This window comes from Rhodamnia argentea, chromosome 2 (genome assembly GCF_020921035.1).
Source record: "Rhodamnia argentea isolate NSW1041297 chromosome 2, ASM2092103v1, whole genome shotgun sequence".
Classification (NCBI taxonomy): Eukaryota; Viridiplantae; Streptophyta; class Magnoliopsida; order Myrtales; family Myrtaceae; genus Rhodamnia; species Rhodamnia argentea.
In genome coordinates, this window is record NC_063151.1 from 7,150,844 (window position 1) to 7,168,150 (window position 17,307).

The 17,307-nt window shown below is 37.9% G+C and overlaps 1 protein-coding gene across 1 annotated transcript; it reads left to right on the top strand.

The window, feature by feature from the left end:
• The first annotated feature begins 439 nt into the window (after nt 1–439).
• Nucleotides 440–14,738, top strand: LOC115755072 (probable leucine-rich repeat receptor-like serine/threonine-protein kinase At3g14840). Its single transcript, XM_048273632.1, has 24 exons — nt 440–664; nt 920–1,103; nt 4,456–4,527; nt 4,605–4,673; nt 4,750–4,821; nt 4,919–4,990; nt 5,142–5,213; nt 5,303–5,374; nt 5,460–5,531; nt 5,625–5,693; nt 5,787–5,858; nt 7,272–7,343; nt 8,345–8,410; nt 9,349–9,405; nt 9,536–9,568; nt 9,676–9,737; nt 10,048–10,430; nt 10,626–10,824; nt 11,334–11,468; nt 11,753–11,871; nt 11,978–12,188; nt 12,271–12,508; nt 13,537–13,687; nt 14,123–14,738. The coding sequence occupies exons 1-24, from the start codon at nt 562–564 to the stop codon at nt 14,516–14,518; spliced, it is 3,051 nt and encodes a 1,016-aa protein (XP_048129589.1). The 5' UTR covers nt 440–561; the 3' UTR covers nt 14,519–14,738.
• Nucleotides 14,739–17,307: the final 2,569 nt, after the last annotated feature.

Consider the following 17,307-nt stretch of genomic DNA (forward strand, 5'->3'; position numbering starts at 1 on the left):
GTATGTCATTGGCTTCTAAATACCCGGGTCTCCGCAACTGTACCCCTACTTTATCATAAAAAAAAGGTAGATCGGATTATTTTTGGAATAACTTGATAGGTTAATGAATATTTTAAAAATCGCGGAATTTGGACTATCCCATTCATACAAACTGTAAAATAGCCTAAATATGAGATGTGGTAATAGCGAAATCAGAGAAATGGAGGCGGCCATTCTCATTGGAAGAACCAAATGGAAGAGGGGAGAAGTGATAAGAATAGGAAAACTTTCCTCAGGTACATGATAGAATATCGATCCTTAGGAAGACTTGGGGCCATCTCTCACTTTTAGCTGTCACTTGCAGACGAACATAAGGGAAAAGCCTTTGTCCTCTCTCCCTCTCTTCTTATACATGGATGCCGTGAAGTTGAACCGCACATTCTTCACGGTCATCTCTCTCTCTCTCTCTCTCTCTCTCTCTCTCTCTATCGTTTAGCCAAGCTTTGCCTTCGCAGACTCTGGTTAAAGAGAGTGAGATCTCTCTCTTTCTCTCTCTCTCGCTGGGTTGAACTTGAGACTGAGATGATGACGGATCTCTTGTCGGCTCGATCTCTCTTCTCTGCGCTCGTCCTTCTGTGCGCCATTAATTCAGCCGCCGCCGCCACTCTTCTGCCAAAAGACGAAGGTGAACAAAATAAATTGAACCCGCCAATCTTGTATTGCTTCCATCGCGTTGTTCCTTTCCCTCCTCCTGTTCTTTTTTTTTTTTTTTTTTTTTGGGGGCCTGGCGCGTGCACCGAGTTGTATTTGTACGTGCTTTCTTTCGATGTGAAGGAAGGTGTTATACATATAAGTAGACGCGAATTTGACCTCGTTTGTGCTTGTCTTGCTTGAGATATTTTGCCGTTCCTTTGAGTTGTCGGCTCTTCTTCTCTTTCAGTGGATGCGTTGAGAGAAATAGCGGACACGTTAGGGAAAAGGGACTGGGATTTTAATGCAGATCCATGCAGTAACGGCAGTGGATGGGGCGACGTCAAATTGCCTTACAAAACTTCTGACGCTGTCACTTGCGACTGCAATTTCACCGACGCCGACAACAACACTGTTTGCCATGTTATCAGCATGTAACCTCTCTCTCTCTCTCTCTCTCTCTCTCCAAATAAATAAGCAGGAAAACTCAAGTTCATGTACATCTTTTTTTTTTTGGTTCCTACAAGTTCATGAATTTTCCCTAGATTTGCCAAGCGGGATGGTTCGAGTTGGGTTTTGATTGAGTCATAAGTAGTCAAACCTAAATAGATCTATTTAACCCGTTTATAACCCATTTATTGAAGTATAAATCTAATGACTCATGCTTGACCCGAATAATACTTAACACACACCAAACCCGATCCATATTTCTAAAACACTTTCATATTTAATCAAATCTATGAAAATTCATACCTAAACCGAGGTGATACTGGAGAGTGAGTACGGGCAAGAGAGAATGCAGAAAAAGTCATAGAGGTGAGTTGAGTTTACGTAAGTTCTAAACTCATTTATGACCCATCTAACACGCATATCATATGTAAATCCATTTATAATCCATTTATGGAATATAGCTAATCCGTATAACAACTCAATCGCATCATAAATAGGGTAAGAAATGGGTTTATGACCCATTTTGACAAGTCCGATATTACAAGTATAGATTCCTAGCTAGACTTATGGTATCAATCACACGATTGTGCACTATTTTTTTTTTATTATCTCTTTATAAAGTCAACTAGCTGAGTGAACCGTTTTAGCATTTCACTAACAAAAATTGGCCGATTTTCGAAGCGCATTGAGTACAGGAAATGGAAATTCATTTGATAAGGGGCATTGAAATCAAAGTTTAGCTTTTCGATTGTAGAAAACTAATAAAACTCAAGGATCATGAGTGAAATTTATCATATAGGTTAGCTGCGCTTGCAAAATAGCATTTTCGTTTCGCATGCAAAAACATAAAAATGAAACGGGAAGAAAAAGAGTTAAAGGGATGTCGTCGCTCGTTATTGCCATCATGTCGAAGTTATGTGATCAACCTCTTGTCAAACTTTCAGTTCAACGATGATTTACCTGTAAAGAAAACACTGATAGTTTTATTTGGCCAATCAGCTGATTCAGTTTGGTCGAACTTGACCATGGTCACCAAGCTTTCACTAAAAGAAATCGCACTAGACAAATGAAATTTGTCACATGACTGGTTTTATTTCTTGAATCCGATCGGGCGGCCATGGCCAAGGTCGACGAAGGAGATGAACAATAAATTTTTCTTACGTTCTTCATATTTTTTTAATTTACCTGTTGTTTTTGTTTTTTCTTATTTTAAAATTTTAATTTTTTTTACAGCGTAGTACTTGATGGGCACCACATCGAAATCACGTGTTTTAAGAAAGTAAAAAAAAAAGTAGTTAATTTTTTCTTTAGCCAAATTCGATGGAGTTAATGAAATAATTTGATTGCATAAATTTGACAAGTCTAAACACTTTTAGTACACTTATCCCAATTCCATAGATGCCATGTTTCATTAAAGTTGAATTTGTCATGGACTACTTGTCATGCTCATCTTGCATTTTGATTCATATTGTGTTAAACGAGATTGAAGTAATTTTTCTCTCTACTTTATAGTATTGATTCATGTTAATAGATATGTACTATACTACATAACATAATGTCCATAGTATAGTCTATACTATACTAATACGATTTTAGAAATTTCTTTTGCGTGGCATCAATCTATTTTGCATTGTATTGAAAGGGATAAAGTCAAATTTCCTCTTCACAATATACATTTATGCGTTTATGATTTTTTTTTCTTTCTTCGCTACATCATATATGTCGTGCATAATAGAGTCATTTTTTTTTTATTTTACTATTTCTTACTCGAGATACTATTAGATAAGTGTATTACTTATTACCATGTTAATGCCATGTACCGTCTAAGTATAGAATCCTAATAGACTTAGAAATTTCAAATGAATATTCGGTCTACAACATAGCTATTGCATCGAATTTGCTAAATGTATAAAGAATTTATAATAAATTAAGTATACCCGTTTATGTTGACATTTCAAGAGATTTTCCTCGTAAATTCACTTTCCTTGAAAATAAAACTTATTTGGAAAAAGAAAAGTATGCTCTCATTGAAAATTTAATGCAATACTATAAAACATAGAGATTCTTCTTTGTTGCCCAAAATTGTTGAGGGCTACCGGTATCAGATATAGAACTCAATTAGCCATCTAGAAAAGAAAATAATAACGCAAATATATATATGTAAAAGCAAGAATATAATCAAAAGTTTCGTTTTTCTTTTCGAAAATTGGATGATATTGAAAACTGCGCTATGAGAAACTTAAATTTAAGAGAAAATAATACAATTCTTTCGATTGCTTTTTTAAGCAAACTACCAAGCATTTCTTCTTCATTTTTATATATTAAAAAATCATATAAAAGATATTTTTGATCGGTATCCGGCCTAAAGACCTCTAGATCAAGGACCTCATGGCTCAACCAGAAACCCTAGAGCCCTTCCCACGCTCTGTTGCGCAAACCTTAGACCATGGGAGGGGGGCACAGAACCCCGGCTCTCGTGGTCCTTGGTTTGTGGCCTTGAGTCTCAAGTGTGGGCATTGAGGTCTCGAGTTCTAACCATAGACCCAATTCTATTGGCTAGGATCCTTATATGGCGGGAGCCACCATGTATTATTGATAGAGAAATCTACTCACTTTCTTCTAACTTTGATTTAGGGGTATTGAGGAAACCGCTAGCATGACGGTTTGATAGCAAGATCGATTATTTTCGATTATATGATCTTCTAATCAATGAATATTTTATGAAAAATACTGTGATGGTGTGTGGACCTACCGTTGAGATTGTACCGTTCCAAACAATAATGTCAAGGAAGCATTTCTCATTGTTGAATCTCCGATTCTATTTCCCCTTATGAAAGCAAATAATCTGATAGTATCATGTTATTTAAGCCAAATAACACAATTGCATTACCATCTTATTCCATTACTATAATAAGAGGAGTGATTAGATTTGCCATGTGCGAAATGACACTACTACGTTACGTTCCATTAATTATATATGCATTTACTTTTACAAAACCTTCTTCCTCGAGAGGGGGGGGGGATTTTGGCTTCGTTTGCTTCTCGAAAAATAAATAGTTTGAAAATTATTTTCCATAAAAGTGGTTGCTTGTGTCGCTTATAAAATGAATGAACTAAAATCATTTTCATCATGCACGACGATATTTAGATATGAATTGTTGTCGATAATGAAAATATTTTTTATTGACTAATTATTTCAAGCGATACACATCGGTCATATTTTTGTCATCTTAAATTAATTGATACATAGATGTATATGTGGCGATTTTTTAAAAATCATTTTGATGTTTAGTTTCTTAGTAAAGATAGAATAATCTTTGTGTCATGTGAAAACAGAGTTCTCAAATCTCAGTCTCTTCCCGGCACTCTCCCGCCTCGACTGTTCAGATTGCCTTTCCTCCAAAACTTGTAATGACCCTCTCCCTCTTTCTCCATTCTTCTTCTTCTTCTTCTTCACAAGCATCATCATCTCTCTCTGTAAACAGTGACGTCACCCGCAACTATCTGAGCGGCTCAATTCCTAAAGAATGGGGCTCTACCAACTTGCTCAACACGTATGTGCTCTCATTCTCTTTCTCTCTCACGAGTGTATCTTCTGTTGATTGGAGAAACGCGATGATTTTGATGCAGTTCTCTACTTGGAAACCGACTGACTGGTCCAATCCCCAAGGAGCTGGGCAACATATCCACACTCTGGAAATTGTAAGTGGTCACTCACCCCGCCGCTCCCCTTTCGCCTCTTCTCTGTGTTTAAATCTGATTGATGCTGAAGATAATTCACTCTCTCCTCCCTGCTCAGTGTCGTTGAGATCAATCAACTTTCTGGACCTGTTCCTCCAGAGCTGGGGAACTTGTCGCAGCTGCATCAACTGTGAGTCTCTTGATGCATCATTCATCGAGTTATTATTTGCTGATGATTTGGTATCTGTCCAGGGAATTTTATCCGTTGGAGCAATCTGTTGAGAAATTTGCATTCATGTTGAATTAACCAATGTGATACCAGTGGTATTTTCTTGTTCCAGGCACCTTACATCAAATAATTTCACCGGGGAGCTGCCTAAAACATTTGCTAAATTGACGACATTGCAGGAACTGTTAGTATCCAGTTTCCACAAACTCTGCTAATATTTGGATGCTCTATACTCTCTTCTTCATATAAATCTTGTTGTTCAATGCACTGTAGGCGACTTAGTGATAATCAGTTCACAGGAAAGATACCCGATTATATTCAGAACTTCACAAATCTCAGTATGCTGTAAGGCTTAATGCTTCTTCACCTTTTAAGTTGGTCTGTATAAATATGTCCCTAAGATGGTTCAATATATGAATTGTATCATCAGGGTTATTCAAGGAAGTGGATTGGAAGGGCCAATTCCCTCCGGAATCGCACTTTTGGAGAAATTGTCCGACTTGTCAGTGTAGCAGTTTGGCATTTCGATCTGATCCCTCCTTTCTTTAAAATGGTATCAATCTAATAAAGTTCCCTATTTGGTTTTGATATGCAGGAGAATAAGTGACCTTGAAGGACCCGAGTCCCAAGTTCCATGGCTTAACTGTGCAAATATCACGACATTGTGAGAGCGCTGCCCCTTCACAGATAGTTTACTTAATGCAAAAGAGCCAAATCGTCTTAGCAATGTGACAATATCGGAGCTTTTGCCTCATAGGATGCTGAGGAGCTGCAATTTCATAGGAGAGCTACCTGGTTATCTAGCAGGATTGACGAACCTAAAAACATTGTGAGTAGAACGGCTCTCCCCTTTTCCTATTCCAAGCAGAATAGATAATTTCACCCTTAATTAGTGAAATTTCTACAAGTTAATGGTTGACTTTTGGTTGCCGTTAAAGAACGCTTACAAGATGGCTTGAAGGCCCCTTACTGACTTCAATGGTGTTTTGATCTTTTCTGTTGATGTTGCTGAATTGTGAATCGTGATGTGGCATTTAAAGTTTCTGGTGATTGTGGCCTCGGCTGTAGAATATTCAGCTCTGCGCAGAAGTACTTGGACCTTTTCTCTCTCTGTTTTCACTTTTCAAGGAATAGAAACCACAAGAATTCTTACCTTGGTTGTGGTGCCCATTTCGTCTAATTTACTTTTGCTTTGATTTGTTATCTTAACTTCTTTACAGCATCAATGCAAAATGGGGGCTTCTATCGGTTGATTATCTGGAAACTTTCCTTCTAGTGGTTTCCGCTCTCGAGTCTCAGCCCCACAAAATCTAACTGGAGTTTTATGCTTGACCGTCGTATATTTGTCAGCCATAACGTTCTTCGTTCGATAAAGAGCACGGCTTCAAGTGCATCTCTATACAAGTCAATTCTTGTTATTCTCTTGTCAAAAAAATAAAATCCTTGTATTCATCTGGTCATCTCTGTAAGATGTTGAAAATGCTACATTTAACAGCAACTTTTTGCCATTCTGTTGTCATCTGCCATCAACGCTTATTCTTTGTTTTTCTGTATTTTGAATAACCAAGTTTATGTGGTTCTACTCTGGCTTACCATGTACCCCATTTCCTTTTCTTTAGGTTCGACTAGGTTGTAATTTTTCCAACAATAATTTTATTGGACTGCAGAATCATGCTTTCCTGTTTTATGAAATCCTAACTCTTTTTTTCCCTTTCAATTAACTCAAGCTGATATCCTACTTTCTAAGCACCCTAGTATTTAGTCGTCATCCCTTTAGCCATTAATAAAATGTTATGAAGAAGATCTGTTCAATAAATTATGATTACCTTTGGTTTTGGTCCTATTAGATAAATGGAATCTACCAATTTGAACTATAATATGTTGCATTCCCAGGGATGCATTCAGTTTAGTTCCCGAGTAGCATTTTTGAATTATGTAAATTGAAATTTCCCAAGTCATGAATTTGGTTTACGGCAGAATTTTGTATATTTATGGCCTGTGACCAACTCGGTGAACATGGATTTTATGCGATGAATGCCTCTGGAGACAAACGTCTACTAGAAAGCATAGGCACGGGGCAGTTGACCTGTATGTCTAAACATCTGAATTGGACCTATAGGTTCATTGATGTAGCCTGTGTTTGTACAAATCTCTAAAGTAATACTCAAAGAGTGTCCAGTGGGAGTCAGTTAAAACTATCTTCTCATTATATTTGTCTCCTTTCCATTCCATTGTTTTGCAGAGACCTCAGCTTCAACAAACTGAGTGGCAAAATCCCTGACTCCTTTAGCAGCCTGTCAGGAGTGGATTATATGTAAGTACTTTGATGCTGGACCTGGGCTTCTTTTTCATATTTTGTATAGGAATCTAAGATCTCAAGTTGTTCCAGTGGCCAAGCTATAGGCAACTTTTACTGTAAAGTAGTTGAGCTATCAACAGAACTTAGACCGTGATAACATGTCCAGCTTATAACCTTTAAAGTCCTTGTGGCTTGAATGCTTATTATTTCACTATCCAAATTTTACAATGATTTTGGTTATGAATTTATGATTACTGTCAACTAATTATTTTGGTGGGACTCTAGTCTTGGAGCAGACATAGATCGATGATATTCTGTTGCTTAAAGAGCATAATTCACAAGTTTCAATAGAGTTACTTGTTTACGCTGGAAGAGTTATACGGATCAGTGTTACTTAAATATTTTGACAGTTGAATGTCTATGTACTTAAAGCATGTAAGATTAAACAACTTAGGCTCTCTATTTGGTTCTTTCCAAAACAATGGCCCTAGATTGTTTGGTGAGTGAGTTCTTCTGTATTTAGAGGTCTGCAGATAGGACCTTGATGTCTTGTCCCTAGTCTTGAAAATGATGAGAAACTGTAGTCCTAAGCTTCTTGGACTGTTTAATAACGGCAATATCTTTTCATCTTTCTGCCCAACAATTGACTGTTTGACATTGGTACATCTTCCCTGATTATGTCTTAGAAGGACAAGAACATTATTGCGAGGAAATAGTTAATAAGCTAGTATGATAGTATCCTTCACCATGTTCAGCTTTGTGTACTAGTGTCGTTGTAAATTTTCCCCGTGCACTCCAATTTCTGCAAGGATAAAGTTTTTCTTTTGTCATTGATTTCCTTTATCTTTCATCTCCAGCTGAAAGCTCTCCTCCTCTATATTGAGATCATGAGTTTTCCCTTTTTTTTCCTAGACCTGTAATTATTTTAATGCGCTTTTGAGGTATAATTCTAAAATCTTTCAGTTTGACTGCGTAGAGTACTTGAGGAACTGACTCAATCAAATAATCTTGTTTAGCTATCTGACTGGAAATCAATTGACTGGAGCAGTCCCTGATTGGATCCTGGGGAATGCAGAGTTTGTGTAAGCTTCGCTGCCTGAAGAAAATGTCTTGTTTAATCACAAATTTACTTCTAGCTCTATCTGGCTAATCTTTCACTGTAGTAAGCAATTTTGCATTTCCATCTTGCATCCTTATGGTTTGTGGTCTACGGAGTTAAATGCAAACATCAGAGTACCTTTCTTCTTGTTAATTGGAAAGTTTTATGTAAGACAGGAGGCTGAATCGTATGGTACGCATGAAAAGTATAAAGTGGATAGTCTTGGAAGTGACAAGTTAGCCCCACTTTCCACTATACAAAAAGCCTTCCCATCTCTGGATCTTTTTTTAACCTCTGGGCATAATAAAAATGACACTTTGGAAAATTTTTACTTCCTATACTTCCTCTTTGAAAGTTTGTCTAACACATCTCTCGCAGAATATGATTAGTTGCTTGGGCTATTTCTTGCTGATAACAATTTTTATGGGTTTGTGTACTTGAGAAACTCTACAACCAAAATGAGTGTACCTAGGAGAAAGTTGATAATATCTTATGGGTGCAAGAATGAAGCTTTTATGAGGTAGTTTTAAGCATTTAAATGGTGGTTTGGATATTTTCTAATAAGATGATCTGACTTAGTAGCCGTTGGAATCGCGGTTCTAATTTCGCCTCGTTGCTCTATATATCATGTCTGCTATATTGTTACCGGTTAAAAATGTATTTATGCACTCCAACTAGTTCTAAGTCTCAATTGACTCCAATTAGTCTTTCTCCTTTTAATTAATTAAGATAAGATATCTGGAAGAAAGATAAAATATCACTGTCATCACCTTGTGATGTTTTCACCTTTCAACTTGCCTTACCTGTCATATTTTGCAACTGGTCTCCCTTTGTGTACATAATAAGCATTTGATGGAATGACTTTCAGTGTATTTTTTGAATTGATGATATTTTGGAATGGTTGACTATTTGTCTGTGTAGTGACCTATCATACAACAACTTCACTCATGGAAGCACAGAATGTCATGTACGAGATGTGTATGTACTACTTCCTTCAGTCTAAGTCCAGGGCTCCCCTCAAATCTGCGTTTATGAGTAACTTATAATCCTGCATGCATGCAAGATTTCCATTTCTCTACTGAATGTTGATTTTTACTTTTCTCTGCAGCAACTTGTTCGCAAGCTTGGCGGTTGACAATGCGTATGTTCGCTATTAAATTTTTAACCAAGAGACTTGCATTTCAATTGTTTGTGTACGTAGCATTGAACTTCATTCAGAATGATCATGTCTTTTATTGACTTGCTCAGAACCTCATATCCTGCCACAAGTGGACTTGTCTCATGTTTGAACAGTGAGCGTTGCCCAGAAAGTAAGTTGATATGCTGTATATCCTATCATTATCATCAGATCCTGATATTGCATCATATTCTCTGTGTATTTTCTCATCAAATCTATCTCCTTATCAACTCTCCTCTGGGCTATTGTGTCAATATTTGATGGTTAATGCATAGTTACTCTAGATATTTCAAAAGCCGCCTCCATGAAATAATGTCTTGCTCATGAACTTGGGAGTTTCTATGTGCTTTTCGAATAAGAAAATGCAAGTTTGTTAGGTCCATATTAAGAAAAAGAGGAAAACTTGAGTTTTCTCTTTGTGGCCATTTCTTTACTACATCCAGGTCGGTATAACCTCTTCATAAATTGCGGTGGGAGTGGAGTAACAGTAGGGGACATCACATACAGCGATGATAAAGCGTCGGCTACAGCTTCAAGTTTCTATGGGAGTGGAGATTACTGGGCCTACAGTAGCACTGGTCACTTCCCTGATGACGGCCAAGATTCAGATACATACATAGCTGAGAATGTATCCGTACTGTCCACGGATGATGCCCATGCCCAACTTTACATGAACGCACGGCTTTCTCCTATCTCTCTAACTTATTATGGTTATTGTCTGATCAACGGGACCTACAATGTAAGCCTTCATTTTGCGGAGATAACGTTCACAGGCAACGAAAGTTATCGCAGCCTTGGAAGGCGAGCTTTTAATATTTATATACAGGTAAACGATGGGCATTATGTAGTGCTGATTCGAATATGTAAAGCATATAAAGCGTTCGATATGTTATGGTCCATCTCGTTTTTTGCAAATCATGATCATAATCTGATCAGAATTTGTACATTGTGTTGAGACTGAAAGTTTCAACTTGTTCAGTGTGGAGACAATCGACTTGAATCAGATTCAACATTATTTCAGGGAAAATTGGTGTGGGAAGATTTCAACATTGCGATTGAAGCGGGTGGAGTTGGAAAGCCAGTCATAAAAAATTTTAATGCCACAGTGACCAACGGCACTCTGGAGATACGCTTTTATTGGGCTGGGAAAGGAACCTATGCTATACCTAACAGAGGAGTCTATGGTCCTCTTATATCTGCTATCTCCGTCGTCAATCCTGGTATCAGACAGACACTTCCATGTTTCACTTGGTGCTTCTCTGTTAAGAAAGTTGCTCGTTCTCATATGAATAAAATTTCTCATCTTTTGTCTTGCACCAGAAGTCATCAGTAGGCTATTCAGTTACTTGGTTTGGTTGCAAATGTCCACTGTTGGATTCAGGCCATTGGCATATGTTACAGTTGATCAGATAAATTTCTACAGTAGCTGACTAGGATGTATTATTTTTCTCTTAAGAGGCGAAAATTGGCTCTGGTTTGCTCTGTCTTCTTTCTATCTGAGCATTGTTTTATCTGTGTATCTTTAATGCTTCTATTCAGACTGTGAAACAATAGCCTCGTTCACATTTCTGCTTTGGATTAACGTCCATTGCCCCTGTACACTGTAGTACAGCCTTGAGAGTGAAGAGTAGATTTTCTTTTTCTCTGTCTTTTTCCTTTGTAATTAGTATTACATGGTTCCAAAAGAAGACATGTTCCTGTGCTCATTAATCTGATTGTTTCACTGCAGACTATAAACCCCCACATAGCATAGCTGCTGGGACAGTGGTCGGGATTGTGGCTGCTATAGTTTTTGTAGTTTTTCTTATCCTGGTTATCCTTTGGTGGAGAGGATGTCTTCGACGTGAAGATGAAATGGCACAAGGTAGTTGCTTTTTCTATGATTTTTCTTCTCCCTTAATAGTAAATATCCTGAAGACATTCTCCATTTTTTTTTTTTTCAAAGAACAAACTGCCAGCCAATGCCAGAGTTTCCTGGAAAGTAAATTTCAAGATGCTAAGATATTCTGTCCCGAACTTGCTCAGACCAAATAGTCATAATAATGTTTTCTGGAACATTGCAAAGGAATTGCTATGTCTTTGTTAGATAGTAGATTACGTTAGCTGTTGACTCCTCCAAATTCTGAGAAGTTCCAAATCGTGGTGCAGATTTGAAGGGTCTAGCGTTGCAAATTGGTTCATTTACCTTGCGGCAGATTAAAGCTGCGACAAACAATTTTGATGCTGCCAATAAGATTGGAGAAGGCGGGTTTGGTCCAGTGTACAAGGTATATAGGAAAATCACCAATTCCAAACAGAAAAGATATGTAGAAAGCAGCATTCAATATAACTGAGTCTTCACAGCATGGAACTGATTCCGAAGTTCAATTGCAGGGTCTTCTGCCAGATGGCACCGCTATAGCAGTGAAGCAGCTTTCATCCAAATCCAAGCAAGGAAATCGTGAGTTTGTGACCGAGATTGGGATGGTTTCTGCTCTTCAACATCCGCATCTTGTGAAACTCTATGGATGCTGCATTGAAGGGAATCAACTTTTGCTGGTTTACGAGTACATGGAAAATAACAGTCTTGCTCGTGCTTTATTTGGTAATTTCATATCACACCCTTCTTCACTGACTTCAGCTAATGACATGGGAATAACGTAGATTTGATGTCTATTGATGCAAAGGTCCTGAAGAATTTCAGTTAAAGTTGGACTGGCAGACAAGGCACAAGATATGCGTGGGTATTGCCAGGGGCTTGGCATATCTTCATGAGGAATCAAGGCTGAAGATTGTGCATAGGGACATCAAAGCTACTAATGTTTTACTGGATAAGGATCTCAACCCTAAAATATCAGATTTTGGTTTGGCAAAGCTTGATGAGGAGAACAACACACATATTAGCACCAAGATTGCTGGAACTTAGTAAGTTTCTTGGTTTATGTTCCTGTTAACCTAACAAGGAGTCAGCGACAAGATAAAAGCATGGAATAGAAACGATTTGTCTGATTTAATATAAGTGAGTTGAATGGTGCTTTGTGGTTGATTCACATCATCCCAAAGCATGGTGCTCAACAAAGGTGTCTTAACCACTAAGCTCTATGCCTGTCCAACCACTCTTCACATTAATTAGGAAAATAATGTTAATTATGTCACATACTCTTATCATTAAGTAATGATACTCTGATATTGACATGTAATTGTTAATATGAATATAACTTAGTATTATATGCGATAGAGCTAATTCACCCGTGTTTTCGTTGTATACACACGGGAAAACATAAATAAGCATGTTCACATGTTTCGGACGATTGCTTAGCACGTGTGAAAAGTCAACTTGTTTATTAAAAGAAAGTGATTAATTAGGGAACAGATAAAACTGCAAGTTCATTCCACTAACTCTAACATTAGTTCAACAAGATTAACTCATTTCCGCTATCTCAACAAATATTAGATAATCTAATACAATTCCTGGAAAGGTCATATCCTCCTATGTGAGATTGTACTCAAAAGATTGATAATACCTTACATGCTCCATTTGTCACATTAAGAACAATTCAAGATAAACATTCAAATGGTAATTCGGTGCGCCCTTCCTAATGTGTTCACTCGGACAAAAAGCTTGTCAACTCTTTTTTCGGTCATGTATCCACAGACCTTGGCTCAGCCTGTTTCCAACTCTTTTTTTTGTCGAATGCCTCTTTTCCAAGTAATAAAGTCATATATGTACTACGATAGTTATATAGAACAACAACGGTCTTCTTCTTCTTTTGTAATATTCTCGGTAAAATCTAAGGAAGAAAATTTCAAGATGCCCTTGTTTTTTTTTCTACTCTTGAGACCATAGTGTCACATTTAGGAATATCTCTTTCTTTCCAATTGAGGAATATTAAGTATGTGCTATTTAAGACTGTCACCTTGTTGCAAACACAAGCTCTTTTCTTGTTGTGCAGTGGATATATGGCACCGGAGTATGCAATGCATGGTTACCTCACCGACAAAGCCGACATCTATAGTTTTGGCGTCGTTGCCTTAGAAGTTGTTAGCGGCCGGAGCAACTCTAGTTCCCAAAATAAGGAGGAATTCTTTTATCTGCTCGATTGGGTAACCCACTCTAGCATTCAAAAGTTTTCGATTGTGATCATATCCATATTTAAATCTCTGCTTGTGCCGGTGGAAAGATGGGTTAAGGAAGCGTGAGCATAGTATATAACTACTCATATGCACTTTCAATGATCGAGAAGGAGCGTTACAATTATTAGCTATTGAAACCTATTTAATGAGTTGTCGTGTTGTTAAGTGTGATTCGTCATTTCAAATTATATCCAAATCTTCTTTTTATGTTTTGGTCTACACTGAATTTGAAAGGAGAAAGTAATCCTTGCAATAGCCAGTCCATGGTGTTCATGCTCAAGATGTGCGGCCTGGGGTGGGGGCGGTCATGGATTAGTCTGTTTTAGTAATTTGAGCATATTTTGCAATAGATCAATACCTGAAGCTTGAAAGGGAAACATCTTCACTTTTCATTTCTGTTTCTAGGCGCGATTTTTGAAGGAGAGAGGAAATTTGATCGATCTAGTTGATCGGAGGCTCGGTTCTCACTTCGACAAAGAGGAGGTGCTGGTATTGATAAAGGTAGCTCTGATGTGTACTAATACAACTCCAGCACTAAGGCCGGCGATGTCATCTGTGGTTAGCATGCTTGAGGGCAAGGTTGCTGTTCCAATGCTGGACTACGAGGGCGCTCTCCCGACCGAGGAGAAAATTGAGGCCATGAGGAAGTATTTTAAAGGCGACGAAGATCATTCGGTTGGTGAGAATACCACCAAGAGTACGTCCACCGATGGGCCATGGACTGGAACCGCTTCGTCTGCGTCTGCTAATGATCTCTATCCAATACTTCTGGATACCGATCACCGGCAGAAGAGAGAATAAGAGATGGCTTGTTGTGTTCTAAGTAAATTACTTCTTGAAAGAACTAGGCGTTATTTGGTAATCCCAGCAGTGAAGCTCTTAAATTTCACTTCGAAATGCCGCTCACATTTGAAATTGAAGGTATAGATGATATAAAGAAAACAGCGACTGTCATGCATTGCTGTAATTGTGTACTGTGAACTAATTATCGGGGAAAGCCTAAAGACAATGGCTTGTGCTTTGGTGGTTGTGTTCTTGCTGTTCATTTCGATATTATCATTCGAAACAGAGACGATGTTGCGACTTCTCCTCTTCGCACAATAACGACGTGGATGGTTGCAGTGCGAGGGTGGGAATCTATCACGGCTACTTTTCGTCGTTCGGATGGCGAGATATGCCAAGGGACGAAAAAAATATCTTTTGTCCATTCACATTCTGCGAGGCGATACAAGCTATCCTGTTTAGAAAAATTCAATAAGCCGTACATCACCGTGGACCGTCACCTCTGGGAGTTATTCTTGACTTTCTCATCAAGTTAATAAATGGAATCTGACAATTCAACGTCAAGCAATTCCTTACTTCTCTTTTCTTCTCACTCCGCGTCAAGAATTTAGTACGAACGGTTCGTGTCCATATGCAGATGCAAAAGCACGAAATCTTGGGAACAAGTTGAAGTCAACGCCACTGTGGAGGTGACACGTCGACAGTTTTGCAGCGTGGGTGGGTCAGAGATTGCAAGTTGGGCTGCAGTCAAATGATTGGGCCCATCTCATCCACTTAGAATGGCCAATCACCGTAAGGTAAGATGATTAATTTTTTCCATCTATCTATATTTCTTCAATCACTATGAATTGAAAAGAAATGCAATCGTTCGTGAAATTTATTTTGATGGCGATTTTTGGGTAGGCTTCTTTTTTTTCGTCGATTTAACAACTATCTTCAGTTTAATAATCGTGTATTACTATGAACAGCAATGAACTCAAATTTTAGTTTAAGATGAAATTGGCAGCATATGCCATAGATTCGATAGCCGAGATACTTTCTCCATGGCTCATGAAAGGGCCAGGTTTTGGAAAGGAGTTGATGGCCACAAATTGGCAAAGCATAGAAATGGCTTTTCATCAAGATAAGTGGCAGACCTCATCCATCCACATTGCCTTTTAATCCCGTGTTCCTCTCGTCGGATGATGACATGTGCATTTGCAATGAAAATGAAGTTAGAAGCTATCGAGATCATAAACGTGTAAATCGGATTGGGATATTTGTAAAAGAATAGAGAACTCACATTGTTCTCTTGCTTTCCCGTCGTGGAAAATCTCCATCAATCCTTGTCAAGTTTAGAAATCACGGTGCCCGTAGTAATTAAAAAAAAAAGGCCGAAACATCGTGTTATCTCAAAGAAGCGACGTTGTTAGTGCAGTTTGCTGATAACGTTAGCTAACCTTTTTCTTTGTCGGGCGGCTACACCCATAACATCCTACTTTTAACGAGTTGATTTTTCTTCTTTAACAATCCTCCAAGTTTAACTAATTAGGACTTCAGCAGAAATTGCTTGTCTTTATTTCAAAGCTTAAACAAAAAAAAAAAAAAAAAAAGAACAAGAGAGAGAGGTGATTGAGATTGACTTGAATCTTTTCGAGGAGCTGTGCCTTCTTAGCCAATTTTAGATATGGAATCTTGATTTTTTAGCTAATTTTAAGTTTGAAAAGAAATAAAGTTAACATTGAAGTTCCATTTTCTTTGAGCAAAAAAATCAATACATGTACTGACAATAAAGTAAGCGCCATAACAAACTTTGTAAATACGGATATATTCCAGGGTTAATATCATGAAAAACCTCAAATTAGTATACATACAATAAATTTGCCTCAAACTAATTTTTTTAGTATTTTTGCCATCAAAACCCCCAAATGGGTACACCTGCAACTTATTCTTTTTCTTTTCTTTTTATTTCTTTCCTTCTTCCTCCAACCAATCGTCGGGCCTCAACGATGTTCAAAGATCGGCGAGGCTCGACCTTACTAGCCCTCACCTCTAGACGGTCATCGGCCATCGCCAAGGCCCGGCACGACAACCGGCTAGAAGAAGAAGGGAAGGGAAAAAAAAAGAAAAGAGAAAAAAAATAAATTAAATTATTATAATATTATTAAAATATTAGGGATATGTTCATTAAAAATCTTAAAACTTGTTTTTAAAGTGCGGTTGAGTCTCAAAACTTTCAAAAAGTACAATCAAGTCATAAAACTTGTCAAATTGGTGTAACAAGTTCCTCCATTAACTCCGTCCAATTTGGCTAATGCAAAATATTGACGTGACATTTTTTTTACTATTCTCTTTTACGTGGCAATGATGTGGCTGAAATAAGAAAGATAAGTTCAAAACCAAGTCGTTTTGGTCAACATTTGATTTTTTTATGTAAATATTAATTAAATTAGACTTAATAATAAACTAAATTTAGAAAAAAGGGCCAACTAGCAAAACTAGTAAGGGCCCTGCTGTCCCTCGCCGCCGTCACCCCCCACCATCACCGGAAGGGTTGGCAAGGGCCCCCACCCTACCAACGGCGGCCCTTACTTGTCATCGGTCGGGGTCGCCAACCACTAGTTGTGGACCGGTAACCTCGGCCGACCTTTGCCCCACCATTGTCAGCCCTTTTGACAACGTTGTTTTGCACTTTTTTAATTTTATTTAAAATTTTTTGTTTAATTAACTAATATTTATATAAAAAAACAAGTTTCGATCAAAATGACATTGTTTTGCACTTATCTTTCTTGTTTCAATCATGTCAACGTCACGTAGAAGAGAAAAAG